We start from the raw sequence: 17,686 nt of genomic DNA, 5'->3' as shown, positions 1-17,686 counted from the left end.
TAATTGATGTCAATGGAATTCGAACCCGCAACATCAACCTTATTAAGTTGCCCTTCTACCGTGGCATCACAGACTAGTTTTGTTCATTGGGTGGCACACTATATATTTATATAAATATTATATATATATATACCTATGTATACATAGAGTTTCTGTCGAAGTTCGTGGGTGGTGTGGCACCTCTACACCCCTTAATAGATCCGCCCCTATGTATAATATACAATTATGTAACTAATATACACATACAATTTACCTCTGCACTCTTTCGCTCGCCACACTTCTCCCTATAACATGTAGCTATGAATCGTAATTAACAAACTATAGTTATGGTATGTAATTAGGCTATTTTTATTTTTTTTGGAACCCCAGGATAACCCGCAGCTGCCACAACATCTACCCTTCGGGTGAGCACTTTGTGTGCATTGGGTAAACCCTCCACTGTGTAATAGCCTGCAAACCACACAGGGGATGTAAACCGCACTAGGCAAACCCTATGCGACAAGCTCGACTCATAAGGCATTGAGGGGGAATCGATCCAGGGTCATCCGTATGAATAATCACCCTCCAAACCAATTGAGCCATTCCGAAGGACAATTAGGCTATTTTGAGTAGCTATATGCGAAAGTTCTTCTTTTTAAAATTAATATTAATTTATTATAATTTAATAAGAAATTCAAATAAATTCATAACAGTCAAAATAACGGATGATGTAGATAAGGCAAAAGAAAGAGCTCCACTCAACTCAATACTCTTCTTCTACTTCTCTATCAATGGCGGAAGTTTCTAGAATTCTCCAATCAGTTCTTCTTCCTCCTTTCTCCCATAAACTAGACGGAATCACTAATTCCCATTTTAGTTCCTACAAATTGTATAGAAGAAACAAACTCAACATCAGTATCCGTTGTTCATCAATTTCTACAACTGAAACAACCAAATCCACAAAGACCCAGAACATTCCATGGGGTTGCGAGACTGATTCTCTAGAAAATGCGTCGAATTTGCAGAAATGGTTGTCGGAATCAGGGCTTCCTTCTCAAAAGATGGACTTACAAAGAGTGGATGTTGGAGAAAGAGGACTCGTAGCTAACAACAATATTAGGAAAGGGGAAAAGCTGCTTTTTGTTCCTCCTTCACTTGTCATCACTGCTGATTCGGTAATTTTATCATCACTTGTCATCGCTGCTGATTTGGCAATTTATCAATTTGTTAGGGTGTATAAGAACAGTATAGAATAAAGTGTAGTAGTATTGTACAGATTAGTTATGCTGGAATTGATATGCTCACAAAGTTATGCTGTTTGCTGGAATTAATTATGCTCACATAGTTGTGCTGTTTGGTTTGGTGTATTTGAAATGACTGTATAATTGATATTCCAAATTGTAAGTTCAGGGAGAAATTTAAGGAGGGAATTTGACTAATTTTGGTGCTGCTTATCACAGCCTAATTACGGTCTAGAAGCCTGAGTAACCAACTGAGGTGAAAACCTTGAGCATGTAAAGTGAAATGCAACAATCTAACAATTGAAATGATCCTCTTTATTGACTAGTTTCAGTGAGCAACAAAAGGAGCATGTTTACAGGCTTAAAATGTAATTTGCTTCGACAGATGAAGTACTCTATGGGTAATACGAAAGGATGAGGAACAAACATGCACATGAAATTAAATTTCATTACCTGCCTGCTATAGAAGCTGTATAGGTGAAGGCCAATTAGTCTAGAAACAGGACGTTGATATGCTTCAACCTAACTTCTTGACATATTGATGTATCTCATGCTAGGTATCTTAGTTGGACTGTTAGGAAGGGGAAATAAAGTGTAAACCTTGATTTCCACGGTCGTCATTTGCTAATACGCCAATGTTTCCACTGATTGTTGCCTCAATTGTGAAACTCTGGATTATATAGTTTATAGCCCCTATCTTGTAGGAGATGGTTGTGTGGTATGTTGCGTAATATAAAAACCTTGAGAACATGTTCACATCCCAGCTACAACATATATCGACTTATGCATGTGCACAAGATACCGACATCACATATACATACATGCATGTGTACACGTGCCAGCGCACACACTATAGCCCTCTCCAGCTAGAAGGAGTTCAATAACTAGATGGGATCTATCATTTACTCCAAATTTTCTGTCTTCCAAAAGGTTATACTAGCCACACATCCAAATTGCATCTCTTAACAAATAAAGTTGAATTCCTTTCTACAACAGATACTTCTTATCCTTAACATAGGACTGAATTATTTTACCTTGTTTGTATGCTTAGACATATACTAGTTATTAGTGCAGCTCAGAGACAAAGTGGTTACAAATGGAACTTAACTGTTACTTGTATAGTCATATAACTAGAGGTAATGGAAGAAATAGTTATATTAAAATCTTTTAGAGTTGCTGGTTTATATACTAAGGCTATACATGTGCAACTGTAGGTTCTATAGTAACATAAGTAACTGCAAGATGAGGTGTTTTGTTTCTCCTTTTTTAGTTGTGGTTAGTTGGTTCACTAAAGAGGAAAAATGAACAAAGGGAAACAGTGTCAGTTTTTGAGAGAAGACACGAGCCCTCCAGGTTGGATCAATAATTAGCTTCCTAATCAATCGAATCAGATGGGAGGGACATATCTTGATTCTTAGTTTTGTTATCTAATATGGATTTTGGTCTTGATTAAAACAAAATATAAAAAATACGGATTTTGGTACTAACCGAAGATTTTTTCTTTGTCTTGATATGTGCTGGAGATGCCAGAAATGGAGCAATTCAGATGCTGGTGATGTTTTAAAACAATACAATGTACCAGATTGGCCTTTTATTGCTACATATTTAATAAGTGAGGCAAGCCTCAGGAAGTCTTCAAGATGGAGCAACTACATATCTGCCTTGCCTAGGCAGCCTTACTCTCTCTTATACTGGTAAGCCTTTTCCACTGTTTTTGATGTCCTCCAATACTTGTCAAGACTTGAGAGTTCTTCCTTTACTACGTTAATGGTACATGCTCAATAAGTCCCCCTACAGCTTCTCCATGTCTTTTCAGGACTCAATCAGAGCTAGATAGGTACTTGGAAGCATCACAAATAAGACAACGGGCGGTTGAAAGGATAAATAACGTCATTGGAACGTAAGGCTTCTTTAGTCAATTTCTCAGATGTTATAATTTGAGCTAGTTTTAAGCCTACTTGTTTTTGGGAAAAAATGCTTTGGGTCACTCTATTATTAGCTTCGGTTCTTGCAACACTGATAGCGGAGACAAGATTTTTTCACTAAGGAGGTTCAAAATATTAAGAATAAACACGCGAAGAAGCCAAAGGAGATTTAACATCTACTATATTTTTTTTTTTTAACAATGTATAAACATAATTTTAACAATGTCCGCTGAAGGGGGTTCATCCCCTACTTGGCTCCACCCCTGCGTGACAGACACCTGATTAGGAACACTTTACCCTGATTATTTGTAATGTCTCATTGGTCTCTCCACTAACACATTCCTGCAAAATCACATGGACTTGACTATTTAGTATCTAGCCATTGCATGCTTCAGTAAGGGTGGGCTGTCTTAATGACGAGGAAGATAATCAATTGAGATCAGAAGAATGAACAACATGTCAAATAAACTACAATCTTCATGACACAAAGAAAAAGTACCAAAAATACCACACATTTAGCATATGGTGCTACAGTCACATTGTATAATAGTAAATTTGTTCATTGGATTTGCAAGAATCTGTTGCTAGGGGACCAAAAGTGAACATCCAAAATAATTGAATGTTAAACATGATTAGTCGGATATCACAAGGATTACAGCTGAACTTGTCAAAAACTGAAGAAAAGTAAGGTTGTATAGTTCATTTATTTTCATCGAGAGAAGTTGTGTTCATTTACTTTTCAACGTTGTCTTGCTAACTATTATTTGTTTCATGATCTTTGATGCAGGTACGATGACTTAAGGCTCAGAATATTTTCCAAGCATCCTGATTTATTTCCTGAAGAGGTACATAAATATATTGGCCAGCTAATATTTGAGGCCGGATAGAATTTATCTGTTTGTCATATTTTTTTGTTTCTTGGGGGTAAACAATTGTCTATGTAAAGTGATAAGTTTTCAAAGTTCCTGGAGTTTATTTTATATAATCTACTTTTGGCTTCAAATTGGAAGACTACACAGTCCTGTGGTAATGTTGATTTGATTCTGTATCAAGAACCATATTCTTGGACCAAGTGGAGCAATCAAATGGCCAAGCTTCGTTTCAACTGATTGCTTGTTTCACAGTAGACCATCTACATACTTCCATCCTGAAATAAGAGGTTTATAAATGAATTCTGCACAATATAGATCATCAGACTGCTTCTTATATTCACCGAGATCAGCACTTTCTAGAACTGATTGGACGTGTTGTGGAAAGAATGTATGTCCTGCAAGTACTTTGGTTGTCTGGAGAAGTTGAGAGATGCATTATTGTTATACAATTAAGTAGAGAGTGGAGACTTTACACTGCCTATTGCTATTTTTTGTTTTATTCAGTGTCATAATATTTATTAAAAAAATCTGCTGCATGTTAATGCAGATATTCAACATAGAGACTTTCAACTGGTCATTTGGAATTCTCTTCTCACGTTTGGTGAGTTACATACACGGCAGTGATTTGTGCTGTTATTCATGTTTAGGCATCACAGAAAAAACTTGTAGAATTGAGTGCAGAAACCATGATGGGGTGTCTTTTGAGAAATGGTATACTAAAAAAGAAAAAGAGATTGTGTCATCACTCTTGTGCTCGATGCAGAAGATCTACTTCATGAGAAACTATGCAGTGTTGCCTAAATTTCTTTGTGTGTTAACCACAGGTCAGGTTACCCTCTATGGATGGAAGAGTTGCGTTGGTTCCTTGGGCAGATATGTTGAATCATAATTGTGAGGTTGTGAATAACACTTTTCTGAAAATGTCTGTACTTGACATATTTGACACAACTGTTTCTGATTTCTTCAGATATTTTAATTGTTCAAGGTGGGAACATTTCTTGACTATGATAAATCATCGCAAGGAATCGTCTTTACAACAGACAGGGCATATCTGCCAGGTGAGCAGGTACACATTATTCTGATTTTTCAAAAATGATTAGCTAAATTTACGTTTTCCCAAAATTACTATTCCCCATCCTTAAAAGTCAATAGTGATCTTTCTCAAAAAAAAGTCAATAGTGATCTCAAATTAGAAAATTACTGCCCTGTGTCTTAGAGAGGACCATAGACTAACAATATTCTGATTAACCTAGCTGAACAGAAATCTTTTTAGCACACCCTTTGTCACGCCCCGAGACTACCCCCTAGATGCAGCACGGTGCTTAGAGCCACAAGTGACCCCAAGCTAACCTCATGGCATGACACTAAGAATAACATAAATCCACGATAGAGGATAACTGAATGCGGAAGCTAACTGAAATAGTCTAACAATTCAATAGACAAAATATTTGAGTACATATAAGTGGAAGTCTAAACTATCTGTCTGAAAGCCTCTAGTCCTCTACTACTGTGAGTTGCTAGGACAAGCCCATAGCTAACTCCAAATATCTGAAACTTAAAGTAATGACTGAATGAAAATGTAAGTGTTGTCCTCAGAGAGATGAGGACTCACCAATACGGCTGACTAGAGATAGTACTAACCGCGAGCTGGATACTGAGCGTCAGAACCTATATTGTCAAACAATATAGGCAGAAGGTATGTGGTCAGGGACTGATCATGAAGAAAAACTGATTATAGAAATTTCTAACTTGTAGGAATCATAAACTTGAGAAATTGGGGTTCTCTTGGGACTCAATGGGTGAAGGGATACCCATTGATGAAATCCCACATACCCTAGACTTGAAACTTTGGCTTGATTCCTTCAGTGGGGACTTGAAGCTTGGAACCTGGTTCTTACTTTGGGAGAAAACTTGAGAGATAAGAAACTTTGATTTGGGAGAGTTAGGAGAGAATGGGAGGCTAGGGTCACTAGGAATCGCTTAATCCCACTTAGAATAGGTCAAAACAACATAGTATAGAAATTAAAAGAGTGGAAAAAGACCGAAATAACCATGATTTAAAACTGACGAGAGGCCATCTATGGATGCCTTCCATGGTCCGTATATCAGTGCTCGTAAATGGAAAGGAAATTCTGAGTTATGAGGGTCAACTCCACGGACTCTTCTCCGGTCCGCAGAACTCTATACGAGGCCCGTACAACTACTCGTAAAGATAGGGAATTCTGGGGTTTTGACGTCTTGTTATACAAATCAATCTACAACCCGTGATAACTTCTATGGTCCGTAGAATGGTCCGTGAACCATTCTTAGAAATTTTCCAATCTTGAGCTCTAGTCTACGGATCCCATCACAGTCTGTGAATGGGTCTGTACTGAGTATGTAAGATAATGCATGATAAACATGATAACTGAACATGAAGAATTTGTAAAACATGATGACGCAATGACCAACATAATTATTGATTTTTGACCGAAACATAACATAAACACTAGCTCTGCTGATGCAATCACAAGTACAAGCTTGCTAAATCTCATTGCTGATAAAACATCTCATACAAATAATACAAAAGCAATAAATTACTATTACAACAAACAAATGACAAATTAATAAGCAAGATAAACAGTAAAATGTAACTGAGTCTCCACACCATCTGTTTGTTGATTTGCAGCTGGAGAAGTCTTGACAGTAGCAAATCCCTTAGCATTTACATGCTTTCCAGTACCACCCATAATAGTAAGATGTGATTGAAAAACTCTCAACTTTGTGAACCCCAAAGAAGCTCAAACTATCACTATGACTTCCACTATGAAACATTACTGTAAATGCCATAGTTCTGGCTAGTTCCATCTTCTGAACTAGAAATGTGAAATCCTTGAGATTTTCCAACTACGCCTGAGTTGAGTTCATGACCTTCTGTTAATTCGTCGTCGAATACTGTCATTGTACCGAACATGAGTTTTTGGAAAGTTACTCCTGATCCTAATTGAGCCGTGTTTAGGGCAGGGTATCTGTTACCTCCACCAATGATGTTGTTGTTGTTACCGTTGTTTTGGGGTATTACACCCTTATTTATTTTTACCCCGCCAGTATGCAACATAAAATTTTATCTTTATAATGTAATTGATGAAAGATCCTCATAGAACCACTTGATGTTTAGGATAATCATGCTAGAGAATGCCTTGCATACATAACCTTTATGCTTTGATTGTACAGGTTTTTATATCATATGGAAGGAAATCTAATGGAGAACTTTTGCTTTCATATGGATTTGTTCCTAAAGAAGGGACCAATCCAAGCGACTCAGTTGAGGTGTCATTGGCACTTAAGAAATCTGACAAATGTTACAAAGAGAAGGTGGAAGCTCTAAAGAAGCATGGATTATCAGCGTGAGTACTTTGGTTAGATGGGGTGGTCCACGTGACAGTGAAATAGATACTTGTGGATATATTATTTCTCTAATTTGAGTCATTTCTGAAAAAATGTAGAAACCTTCTCGCTATGGTTTTCTTGTCATAAGTAAAAAAGAAAGAAACAATGATGTTCATAGATTTTGATGTCTTTGTTGTTTATGTTTAAAAACACTAACTTGCAAATTCTCGTTGACCTTGAACAGATCGGAATGTTTTCCAGTACAAGTTACTGGTTGGCCACTGGAGTTGATGGCTTTTGCTTATCTAGTGGTCAGTCCACCTAGCATGAGCAGACAGTTTGAAGAGGTGCGATAAATCTCAACTTTGCAAGTTAGGAAACTTGAAATACATTCTTTAATTGGGAAAGAAAGCCTAAAACCAAGTCTATTACAGATGGCTGCTGCTGCATCAAATAAGGCAACATCAAAGAAAGATATCAAGTATCCAGAAATAGAAGAAGATGCATTGCAATTTATTCTCGATAGTTGTGAATCTAGCATTTCAAAGTATTCCAAATTCCTTCAGGTAGTAAATTACTTCTTTCAGTACTACTGTCCTATAATCACACCAACATGGATACCGGCATGTGATGTTGCTTCCTGTCACGACCCGAATTAGGTCCGTGACCGGCGCTAAGGGGAAAGAATCCCAAAGCAAGCCTTAACATAAATCTACAGAAAATCGGGCAGAGTTTCCTTTGTTTTTAGGCCTATCCTGAATTTTTCCTATCTCAGAAATTCACAACACAGCCAATAGCAACTAAAAGCCACAACATAATATCCTTCAATGATCTAATTGTCACGCCATAAACCAAATTCATCTCCAAATTACAAAAAACAAGTTCCAACTAGTCACTTGACTGCAATACGAAGGGCTAATCATGACTCAAATAAAAGGAATGACAAATGGAGCGACTCTTAAGAGTTTTTAAAGAAACTAAATAAACCATAGCAAATCAATAGTTCTCTTGCCACGCGAAGCAATGCGAGGCTCATCAGATGCTACCAAATCACACTTTCTAGTTAATGAAATCCTCTTTAATACCACCTGAGTTCTCGCTAAAAAAATAATTAGCGAGGAGTGAGACGCTAGCTCAGTGAGTAATAACACTTAACCACAACCATTTTGTAATGAGGGACAAGTCAGAAAACATGCTAGTGTAATAATCAAATCATATAATAATGTCTTTTCAGAAACAGTAACAATATTCAATCTTATTTGCCTCATATAAGCAAAATCAATGTAAATACTTAATAGTAAACTCAGAAAAACATTTTATATCAAATCTTATAGCTGGGAGGTTTCCAAAGATGAATCATGTAATCAGTGTGGCCTTCTCTTTAAGAAGTAACCAATAACAGTATACTAGTTCTACCTTCCCACTAGCAAGGGCTTTATCAGTAATCAGTAACTACAAGGTGCACCAGGTCTAACGTACCCGTCGTTAGCTACGGGATTCATCAAGGTCTACTCCCATTTATATTTTTCTTGTGATTCAGTAGAAGCATTTCAAAATCGAACAGACCATTTAAATCTTATCAAATCATATATCCTTTCAAAGTTTAACAATCACCTATCAAAATACTATTTCTCAAATAAGTGTAAAACCTTTTCAATAACAGTAATCATATCTTGTAAGAATGAAATCATCTCAAATAATATTTTTAGTATCATATCCAGTAAAAGACATGTCCCACATGCAAGTTCAAAACAGTCAGTAACACATTAACTTCATAAACCATGTAAAAATCATGAAATTTGTGAAATACAAATTGTGGTAAGATTACTACTCACAGTACTGGTGCTGAAATACCAAGCTCGTAACTCGAGTAATCCGTATGAATCCCTTTGGTCAATCTATAATAATTATTCATATCAATTTCCAGTTAGATTCTATGTTTAAGCTAATTCTATAACTATTTAAAATACCCAACCCTCAAGTTTCAGGTTTGATTCTCAATGTGTCAAAGTATCTTATTCCATAACCATATATTCCTTCAATTTCAGCAGCAACAAGTTAAAAGCTCTAAGTACTCATATCTTGCGGTTGCTCAAACAATTTTCTTGGCTATTACTACAATTAACAACAACTCAAGCCCAGCATTACAATGTAATTCCAACTAATGCTACTGGGAGCATATCTGGCAGTAGGAGTAGTATAAAATATACTTCTATCTATAGGTATTCTCATGCCCAAATCCATTGATCAATCATGTATCTTGATACTCATAAAATAGATAGAAATATGTATGATTTATCCATCTGTACAACCCTTGCTGCCCAATTATTAGCCTTTAGTAATTAGATTTCAACACCTACTTTGAATGACCTAACTAATAATCTTGGAGAGGCTGTAGGAGAAGAAAAGCAACAATGATTTACCTCGAACCTGGAAGCGAAACCTTCAAATAAGTCTCTTTCTCCTTCTTCTCCCTCACCCTTCCGTTCTTTCTTCTCTTTTGTGGTCCTTCGCTGGAAACAAAAACGCAGCAACTAGCGTTTGTTTCTCCTTTTTTTTTTCTTCACTGAAAATTACAGCAGTTGTTGCTGCCTAGGGATTTTAGCCCAATCTCTATCTTCTTTTTCTTTTAAAAAAATAACTAATGACTTATTTGCCCTTAACTTAAATTATAGGGTATTACATTCTCCTCACCTTAAGAAATTCGGTCCCCGAATTTAAACAAGTGTGTACCTGTAGGCCGAAACAAGAGAGGTTACTTGACTCGCATATCATTTTCCAACTCCCAAGTAGCTTCTTCAATGGTCTGGTTTCTCCATAAGGCTTTCATGGACATAATTTCTCTTGACCTTAACTTTCTTATTTGTTTGTCAACAATAGTTACTGGTTCCTCTTCATATGTTAAGTTCTCATCAATTTGTATAGTCGGTGCTTCAAATACATGAGAGGAGTCTAAGATAAATTTTCTTCGCAGACCTAGAACATTGGACGAGTAAAATACATCTCGAGGGAAGTTCCAACTGATACAACGCTACTCTCTCCCGGTCCAGAAATCTTATATGGCCTTACATATCTCGAGCTCGATTTAGCTTCTTCTTTTTTTTTTCCGTTGAATTACTTCATGCCTTTTATGGAGGGATTCTAAGGAAAATTTGGTCCCGAACTATTTACTCTTAATATCCTTCTATGTGTAGAAGATTTTCATCCTTTTGAACTATGAGCAACTTAGTTGAACCTTGTACATTACAGAGCTTGATTCCAAATCCTAGTACATTATCCTCATCAACTTCGAACTATTTGGTAGGAAAACAACATTACATAACATAGACAGCTTCATATAGAGTCTTCTGAGAGGAAAATAACTCATTCACCCACAATGACATATCAATTAAACCGTATAAATATGATCTGGTTAGTTATGCAATTCTTTTCCTCGATTCTATCTTGACCAGCATCGTATACATGTCGAACAAAAGAAGATTGCCCCACACGAGTAGAAACCATTAAAAGTATTACTCAATGTCATGAGCATTCACCATTTCCAACTCTTTACTACAATTCCCATAAAAGAATTCCTTAGTTTTGGTCTTCTTGAGTGAATGTTTGATTGTCCACTCATCATGTTACAAGTTTCTAATCTTTTTAACAATGTCAACTATCTCAAAATAGGTTAACGTCTTAATATGTAGGGTTGTTCAAGGGACTAAGGGGAAAGAATCCCAAAGCAAGCCTTATCATAAATCTACAGAAAATTGGACAAAGTTTCCTTTGTTTTTAGGCTTATCCTGAATTTTTCCTGTCTCAGAAATTCACAACACAACCAATAGCAACTATAAGCCACAACATAATATCCTTCAATGATCTAATTGTCACGCCATAAACCCAATTCATCTCCAAATTACAAAAACAAGTTCCAACTAGTCGCTTGACTACAATACGAAGGGCTAATCATGACTCAAATAAAAGGAATGACAAATGGAGAGACTCAAAGAGTTTTTTTTTTTTTTTTAAAGAAACTAAATAAACCATAGCAAATCATTAGTTCTCTTGCCACACGAAGCAATGCGAGGCTCACCAGCTGCTACCAAATCACACTTTCTAATTAATGAAATCCTCTTCAATACCACCTGAATTCTCTCTAAAAACAATTAGCGAGGAGTGAGACGCTAGCTCAGTGAGTAATAATACTTAACCACAACCATTTTACTGAGGGACAAGTCAGAAAACATGCTAGTGTAATAGTCATAATGATGAAACAATAACAAAATTCAATCTTAGGTGCCTCATATAAGCAAAATCAATGGAAATACATAATAGCAAACTCGGAAAAAGAACATTTTCATATCAAATTGTATAGCTGGGAGGTTTCCAAGGATGAATTATGTAATCAATGTGGCCTTCTCTTTAAGAAGTAACCAATAACAGTGAACTCCTCATAAAGGAGTTAAATATTCATATCAGTAGATCCCTACTCGAGGGATATCAGTAACAGTATACTAGTTCTACCTTCCCACTAGCAAGGGCTTTCTCAGTAATCCGTAACTACAAGGTGCACTAGGTCTAACGATCCCGTTGTTAGCTACGAGATTCATCAAGGTCTACTCCCATTTACATTTTTCTTGTAATCAGTAGAAGCATTTCAAAATCGAACAAAGCATTTAAATCTTATCAAATCATATCATTTCAAAGTTTAACAATCACTTGTCAAAATACTATTTCTCAAATAAGTGTAAAACCTTTTCAATAACAGTAATCATATCTCTTAAGAATAAGATCATCTCCTTTTCAGTATCATATCCATTAAAAGACTTGTCCCACATGCAAGTTCAAAACAGTCGGTAAAACATTTACTTTATAAACCATGTAAAAATCATGAAATTTGTGAAATACAAATTGTGGTAAGATTACTACTCATAGTACTCATGCCGAAATACCAAGCTCATCACTCTAGTAATTCGTACGAATTCCTTTAGTCAATCTATAAACACATTCATATCAATTGCGAGTTAATCTCCTTGTTAAGGCTAATTCATAAACTAAGATAAAGATTTTTCAACCATTTTTGGATCTTCTTGTCCATCAAATTGTTAAATTATAATTATCCTAGGTCATAAGTAATTTTCATTGATGCACGATCTCCTAACGTCAGCCAATTTACATAACTTGTTCATCTACTTCTGTCCCAAATTACAACTTACTGTCTAACTCGTTGTCTCTGGTAATAAAACTTCAGCATCCGAAATAGATTTTCTAGACTAAGAATTTCTCATGGCAAAGCTACTAAGGATCGTGGCAAGGCTGTTAAGGATCAAGGTGAACGTGCAAAGGAATACGATTTACCTCAACCTGTTTAAATCTGTTGAATCCTTCTCTTCTTTCTGCATATACCCCCCTTGCTTCGCACTGCCTCTCTTTCTTCTCTATCTATTCAAATTGCTTTCTTCCTTTATTATTGTTGTACGCTGATTTCCCAATCCCTACTCCCTGTTCTCTTTCTTCTTCTTTTTTTTTTTCGTTAATTTGCTACAGCCCTTCGCTGCTTTGGGCCTTTAGCCCACTATTCTCTTTTTTTTTTTTAAACAAACCAACAATCTGCCTCTCCTTTTTTTTTAAAACAAAATCAAAAGAAAAAAATGACCTTACTTCAATGTAGGGTATTACACTTCCTTTAGCCATCATGTGGTCCTAGAGAAAAAGAAACAAGAGAGCTTTTAAAGGGATTGAAAATGATTTTGTATATTTGAGGAGCTTTTTGTTTCTAGTTAGCTTTTGGTGCAGCTAAGGCAATCCTGTTGTATAGAATATAATGTGTCACTGTAGGGGACCATATTCTTGTGTGTATCCTCAACATTTTTGTTTATGGCTTGTATACAGGAATGTTTCCACTAATCACCGTGACATGGGTTGTAGAGATTATATAGAGAAGTGTACCTTTTTTGTCTGCATCTACTGCATGTATAAATTTGTTCCCTTGCATATACCTAAGCTAATATACTATCAGACTTTTTTTTTGATAACCATGGTGTCCGGGACAACTTTCATGCACCTCGACTAATTCCATGGATACCTATCACATTTCACCAACAACAGGTACCATAAGTTTGTCCACCAAGGCTTAGGACAAATGGGAAGAAATCACCTAGTACTTTTTGTCTATGCCGAGATTTGAACCCGAGACCTCATGGTTCTCAATTCACTTCATTGACCACTAGGCCACACCCTTGGGTGCTTAAACTATCAAATCTTCTTGTGACAGGCAAGTGGAGAAGTGGATCTCGATGTAACAAATCCAAAGCAACTAAACAGAAGAGTGTTTCTGAAACAGCTAGCAGTTGACCTGTGTACAAGTGAGCGAAGGATACTCTATCGTAGCCAATATGTAAGTACAGACTCTCTTTCACATTCCAAATTTCCAATAACTCTCCAAAACATGTAGTTAATTGAACTGTCAGTCTTTACTTCATTTGCGACAGCTTAACGATCTCATGACGCCATCTTTTAATGAAACATAGGAGGATAGACATATGTTTGTGTTCTGCTAAATCCTAACTTGCTGTAATTCAATTTATTGTTTATGCTATCATATAACCTTTATAAACTCAAGAAAGCAGTGAACAAAGGGAGATGAAAGTCTTGCAAAGTGATTAATCAATCTTTCTAACCAGTAACCTTAATTCTGAGCTTTTGTGACATGATACCAGATATTGAGGAGAAGATTGAGGGACATAAGGAGTGGAGAATTGAAGGCTCTGAATTTATTTGATGGACTTAAGAACCTTTTTAAATGACTCTTCCTGGATTTTGAAATTGTTTCCAAGAAAGTTTGCCACTGTCTCAATGATCAATCCTACAGCACAAGTTGGAGTTTCCTGAACTCTCTTCTCTCAGTGTATAATTTGCTATTCTACCTTCCAGCTTAATTAGTTTCAAGATTATTTGTGATCTCCAAACTTTTTGCTTACTGTTATGACCGGTTTGATGTTGCCATGTGTCTCTGAATAATAACCTTTGTCAAGAGTTTCAAATTTCATATGTGAAGTTCCATGACATTGGCTATATTTCAGTTACAGGGGTTTAAAAGTGGCTATTTGTGAAGTTTTACCTGCACTTAATCTATTGGCCCGACTAATCCAGGTTCGGTTGCGTAAGGCCTATTTATGGGAAAGCGCTCTGCACCCTACCAATGATTTCTCCATATCTCTAACGTGTTGAGATGGAAGTGTTGCCTACTATATGGTGTTATATTTTTAGAAATATTTCATTTAAAGTCACACATCTATATTTAATATTTAAATATATCTTTAAAAAATATAACACTACTATATATAATTTCGGGAGGGGAGCATGGGTTCACGTGAATCCGGTGACCCCCTCCTGGATACGCCTCTGGTCATAGTCTAGGGGGATATTTGTGTCTTATCCCTATAATTAAAGAACATAACATATTTATGTGGTGAACTTAAGAACATAACATATTTTATGTAGTGAACTTAACTATCTAATAGACCAAGGAGAACACACGCAAAAAATATTACAAAATTTTAACCAATTATTAGAATTTAGAGTTGAGATATATAATTGAAATAGAGCTTAGTTCAAATGTCTAAATGTAATATTCTAATAAGTTTGAGAAACTGATGTTGTATTAAACCTTGCTTTTATACTCGTTGGATACGCATACATGTATAAATACACTTACAATTTCCCAATACCTTTTCTTGCTACTTTCTACTGAAGTGATCATATTATACTTGAGGTCTATATTTTTCATCTTTTTACCTTTTGGTTCAATTGTGTGTTCATTTCCCTCTTATCCATAGAAAATGATTGGCTTAAATTTTCTTTGCTTACTTGGCTTTGATAATAATTAGGGAAATCAGAAAGTTGAACTATTTGGTGGTTGGTACATAGATTAATTATGCAAGCAGTGCATGGATTAGTAACATAGGATTAATAATATAGTGATTAGTAGTACATGATTAGTAATGCAGGATTGCAAGGTATATTTTTTTATCAAGTGTTTGGTTCATTGCTTCTCACCTCATCTTGTGTTTGGATTAAAACTCTATAAAAAAATTCTTTTTCAATTATACCCTTGAATTATTATGTAATTGGATCAAGGTAGATAATTGTCGGACAATATTATTTTTTTATGGCCTTCTAACTAGCTAGGAGAAGAACAATTTTGTTGTCATGTTTGCTATTTTCTTACTTGAAGGTAAATAATTGTCATCTTAATAAATTGATCACTCACAAAATGTCCATTTTCAATTTATAAAAGATAGACCAAGTACTATTAAAATTGAAAAGACGGTAAATAATAGTAAAATCAAATAAGCCATCTACACATACACATAAAAACTGCAAGTTGTAGTTTTAAGAGCAACTTTCTCATATAACAAACATAAAAATCATATTTGTATGTTATAGCTATAGTTTGCATAATTGCGCTTCATAACAAATTTTATGTTTGCTTTGGAGCTTTTGATTCGTATAATTCGCTAGATACTTCCAATTTTATACAAATTGTTTAGTTTTGTATAAATTCATTTATACGTTGTAATTTGTATAATTATAAGTGTATAAGACGAAAATATATGTATTTGTATTTGTATATACACTTTTCTCTCGCATTATACAAACACAAACACATTTTATACATTTGTATACCGAATGGGTAATTGTATACCGAAAATGGCTAATTGTATACTGAATCAGATGGCAAAAAAATGAAATGTTTGCTGCGAATTACAAATAAAATAAATTATGGCTATAACATTTAATTTGAATTAATAGTTTGTTATTTCATACAATTTTTCCTAGTTTTACTATGTATGCAATTTTATAAAATATTCAAAATACAAATAATTAGAAAATCACATGCACGCACGCGCGCACACATCAACAAATAATACATTTAGTGATATATTTGCCTTTTTAAGGATTATATATATTGTAAAAATGGAGGCAGTAATTTGTCTATTAATTCATCTTTTGAGACAAACTTTCACTGTATAATGTTCATAATATGATATTTTTGATACAAATTTACTTATAAATATGATAATTAATACATAATAAATCATGATATTAGCTTATTTTGAACGAGTTTTTTAAGTTGACATATTTTGAACGAGTTAGTAACCTATTTATTTTATTAAGTTAACTTATTTTGACTTGCTTAGTTCTATTCATTTTTAATTTGGATGGATATACCGTCTATATTGATCCATGCAAATTTTATCTAAATTGTTTTTTTTTAAAAAAATATTCTTTATATGTGATATATTTTTTTACCATCATTATAATATGTTTTTAGATACTCAAATAAATTTTGAATTTAAAATATAGTACGTAGTAACAATTAAATAGATTGAGTTATATAGATTGAGTTATGTAACCTAATTCAGCATAATCGGCTCTGACTCCTCTCCATTTCTCTTCTCTCTGTTTTTCCCAAGTTCCTATTTGGATCAGTGATACATGACATATAGGTTAAAATAAATGTCTAAGATTCAATTTCCCAAAGTAAATCTCTAACCATGATTTAACTAATAAATACAATATATATTTAGTATTAAAAATTATTATAATCTCACAATCTTAGCAACATATTATCTTGTCCATAAATATAGGGAAAAAAGTTCTCTTCCTTTTTTTTTTACGATCTTTTTTAATCTTCTTTTAAATAATCCTTTTATTGTAATCTTTGTTTGAAACTTTCTCTATGAGAAATCAGAATTGAAAAATGAACTGTAGCCTAAGCTAACTAGTCAACTAAATGTAGAATTGTAATTAAATAAATTACTATTGAATTATCGATTCAACTGTTAAGAAAATAACTCAAATTCTTACTGATGAAAAACTTTTAAGCTTATATATTTTTTCTAAAAAAAGATGTTACCGATTATATGAATATTGAATTGCCGCCAAATAATAGCTAATGTTAATTTTGGAGGAAACAGAAAAAAAAGTGAAATAAAATAGGAAAAATAATAACTCTTCAATAGCTAATGGTTAAAAAGAAAAGTTCAAGGAAAAAATGCAATAAAAAGATTAACTTAAAAATAAAATAAAAGTAACATCCTGTGTAAAAAATTTAGGAAGAGAACTCTTTTCCCCCAAAATTTATGAACAAGATAATATGTTGCTAAGATTGTGGGGGTTATAGTTATTTTTAAAATTAAATATATAATATATTTATTATTTAAATCATGATTAGAAATTTACTTTAGAAATTAAAACTTAGCCATTTAATTTAACTTATGTCATGTGTCAGTAATTCAAATAGGAACTTGGG

General features: G+C 34.5%; 1 protein-coding gene and 1 pseudogene across 2 annotated transcripts; one reads left to right on the top strand and one right to left on the bottom strand.

Annotated features, from left to right (window-relative positions):
* Window positions 1-728: 728 nt before the first annotated feature.
* LOC125876016 (ribulose-1,5 bisphosphate carboxylase/oxygenase large subunit N-methyltransferase, chloroplastic) lies at window positions 729-14,380 on the top strand. 2 transcript variants are annotated; one of them, XM_049557110.1, is made up of 12 exons: window positions 731-1,154; window positions 2,751-2,914; window positions 3,037-3,120; window positions 3,933-3,990; window positions 4,565-4,618; window positions 4,842-4,913; window positions 5,003-5,083; window positions 7,231-7,403; window positions 7,631-7,733; window positions 7,821-7,952; window positions 13,643-13,765; window positions 14,088-14,380. In XM_049557110.1, exons 1-12 carry the CDS (start codon window positions 771-773, stop codon window positions 14,172-14,174), a joined length of 1,515 nt encoding a protein of 504 aa, XP_049413067.1. In that variant the 5' UTR covers window positions 731-770; the 3' UTR covers window positions 14,175-14,380. The 2 variants fall into 2 exon arrangements, with proteins under 2 accessions (XP_049413068.1, XP_049413067.1); XM_049557111.1 differs by lacking the exons at window positions 13,643-13,765; window positions 14,088-14,380 and adding an exon at window positions 13,040-13,331 and having other exon boundaries at window positions 729-1,154; window positions 7,821-8,013.
* On the bottom strand, window positions 6,130-7,224 carry LOC125876017 (dirigent protein 10-like; annotated as a pseudogene).
* Window positions 14,381-17,686: the final 3,306 nt, after the last annotated feature.

Source organism: Solanum stenotomum, chromosome 9 (assembly GCF_019186545.1).
Source record: "Solanum stenotomum isolate F172 chromosome 9, ASM1918654v1, whole genome shotgun sequence".
NCBI lineage: Eukaryota > Viridiplantae > Streptophyta > Magnoliopsida > Solanales > Solanaceae > Solanum > Solanum stenotomum.
The sequence above is the reverse complement of the archived record's forward strand: the minus strand, read 5'-3'. Positions and strand labels throughout refer to the sequence as shown.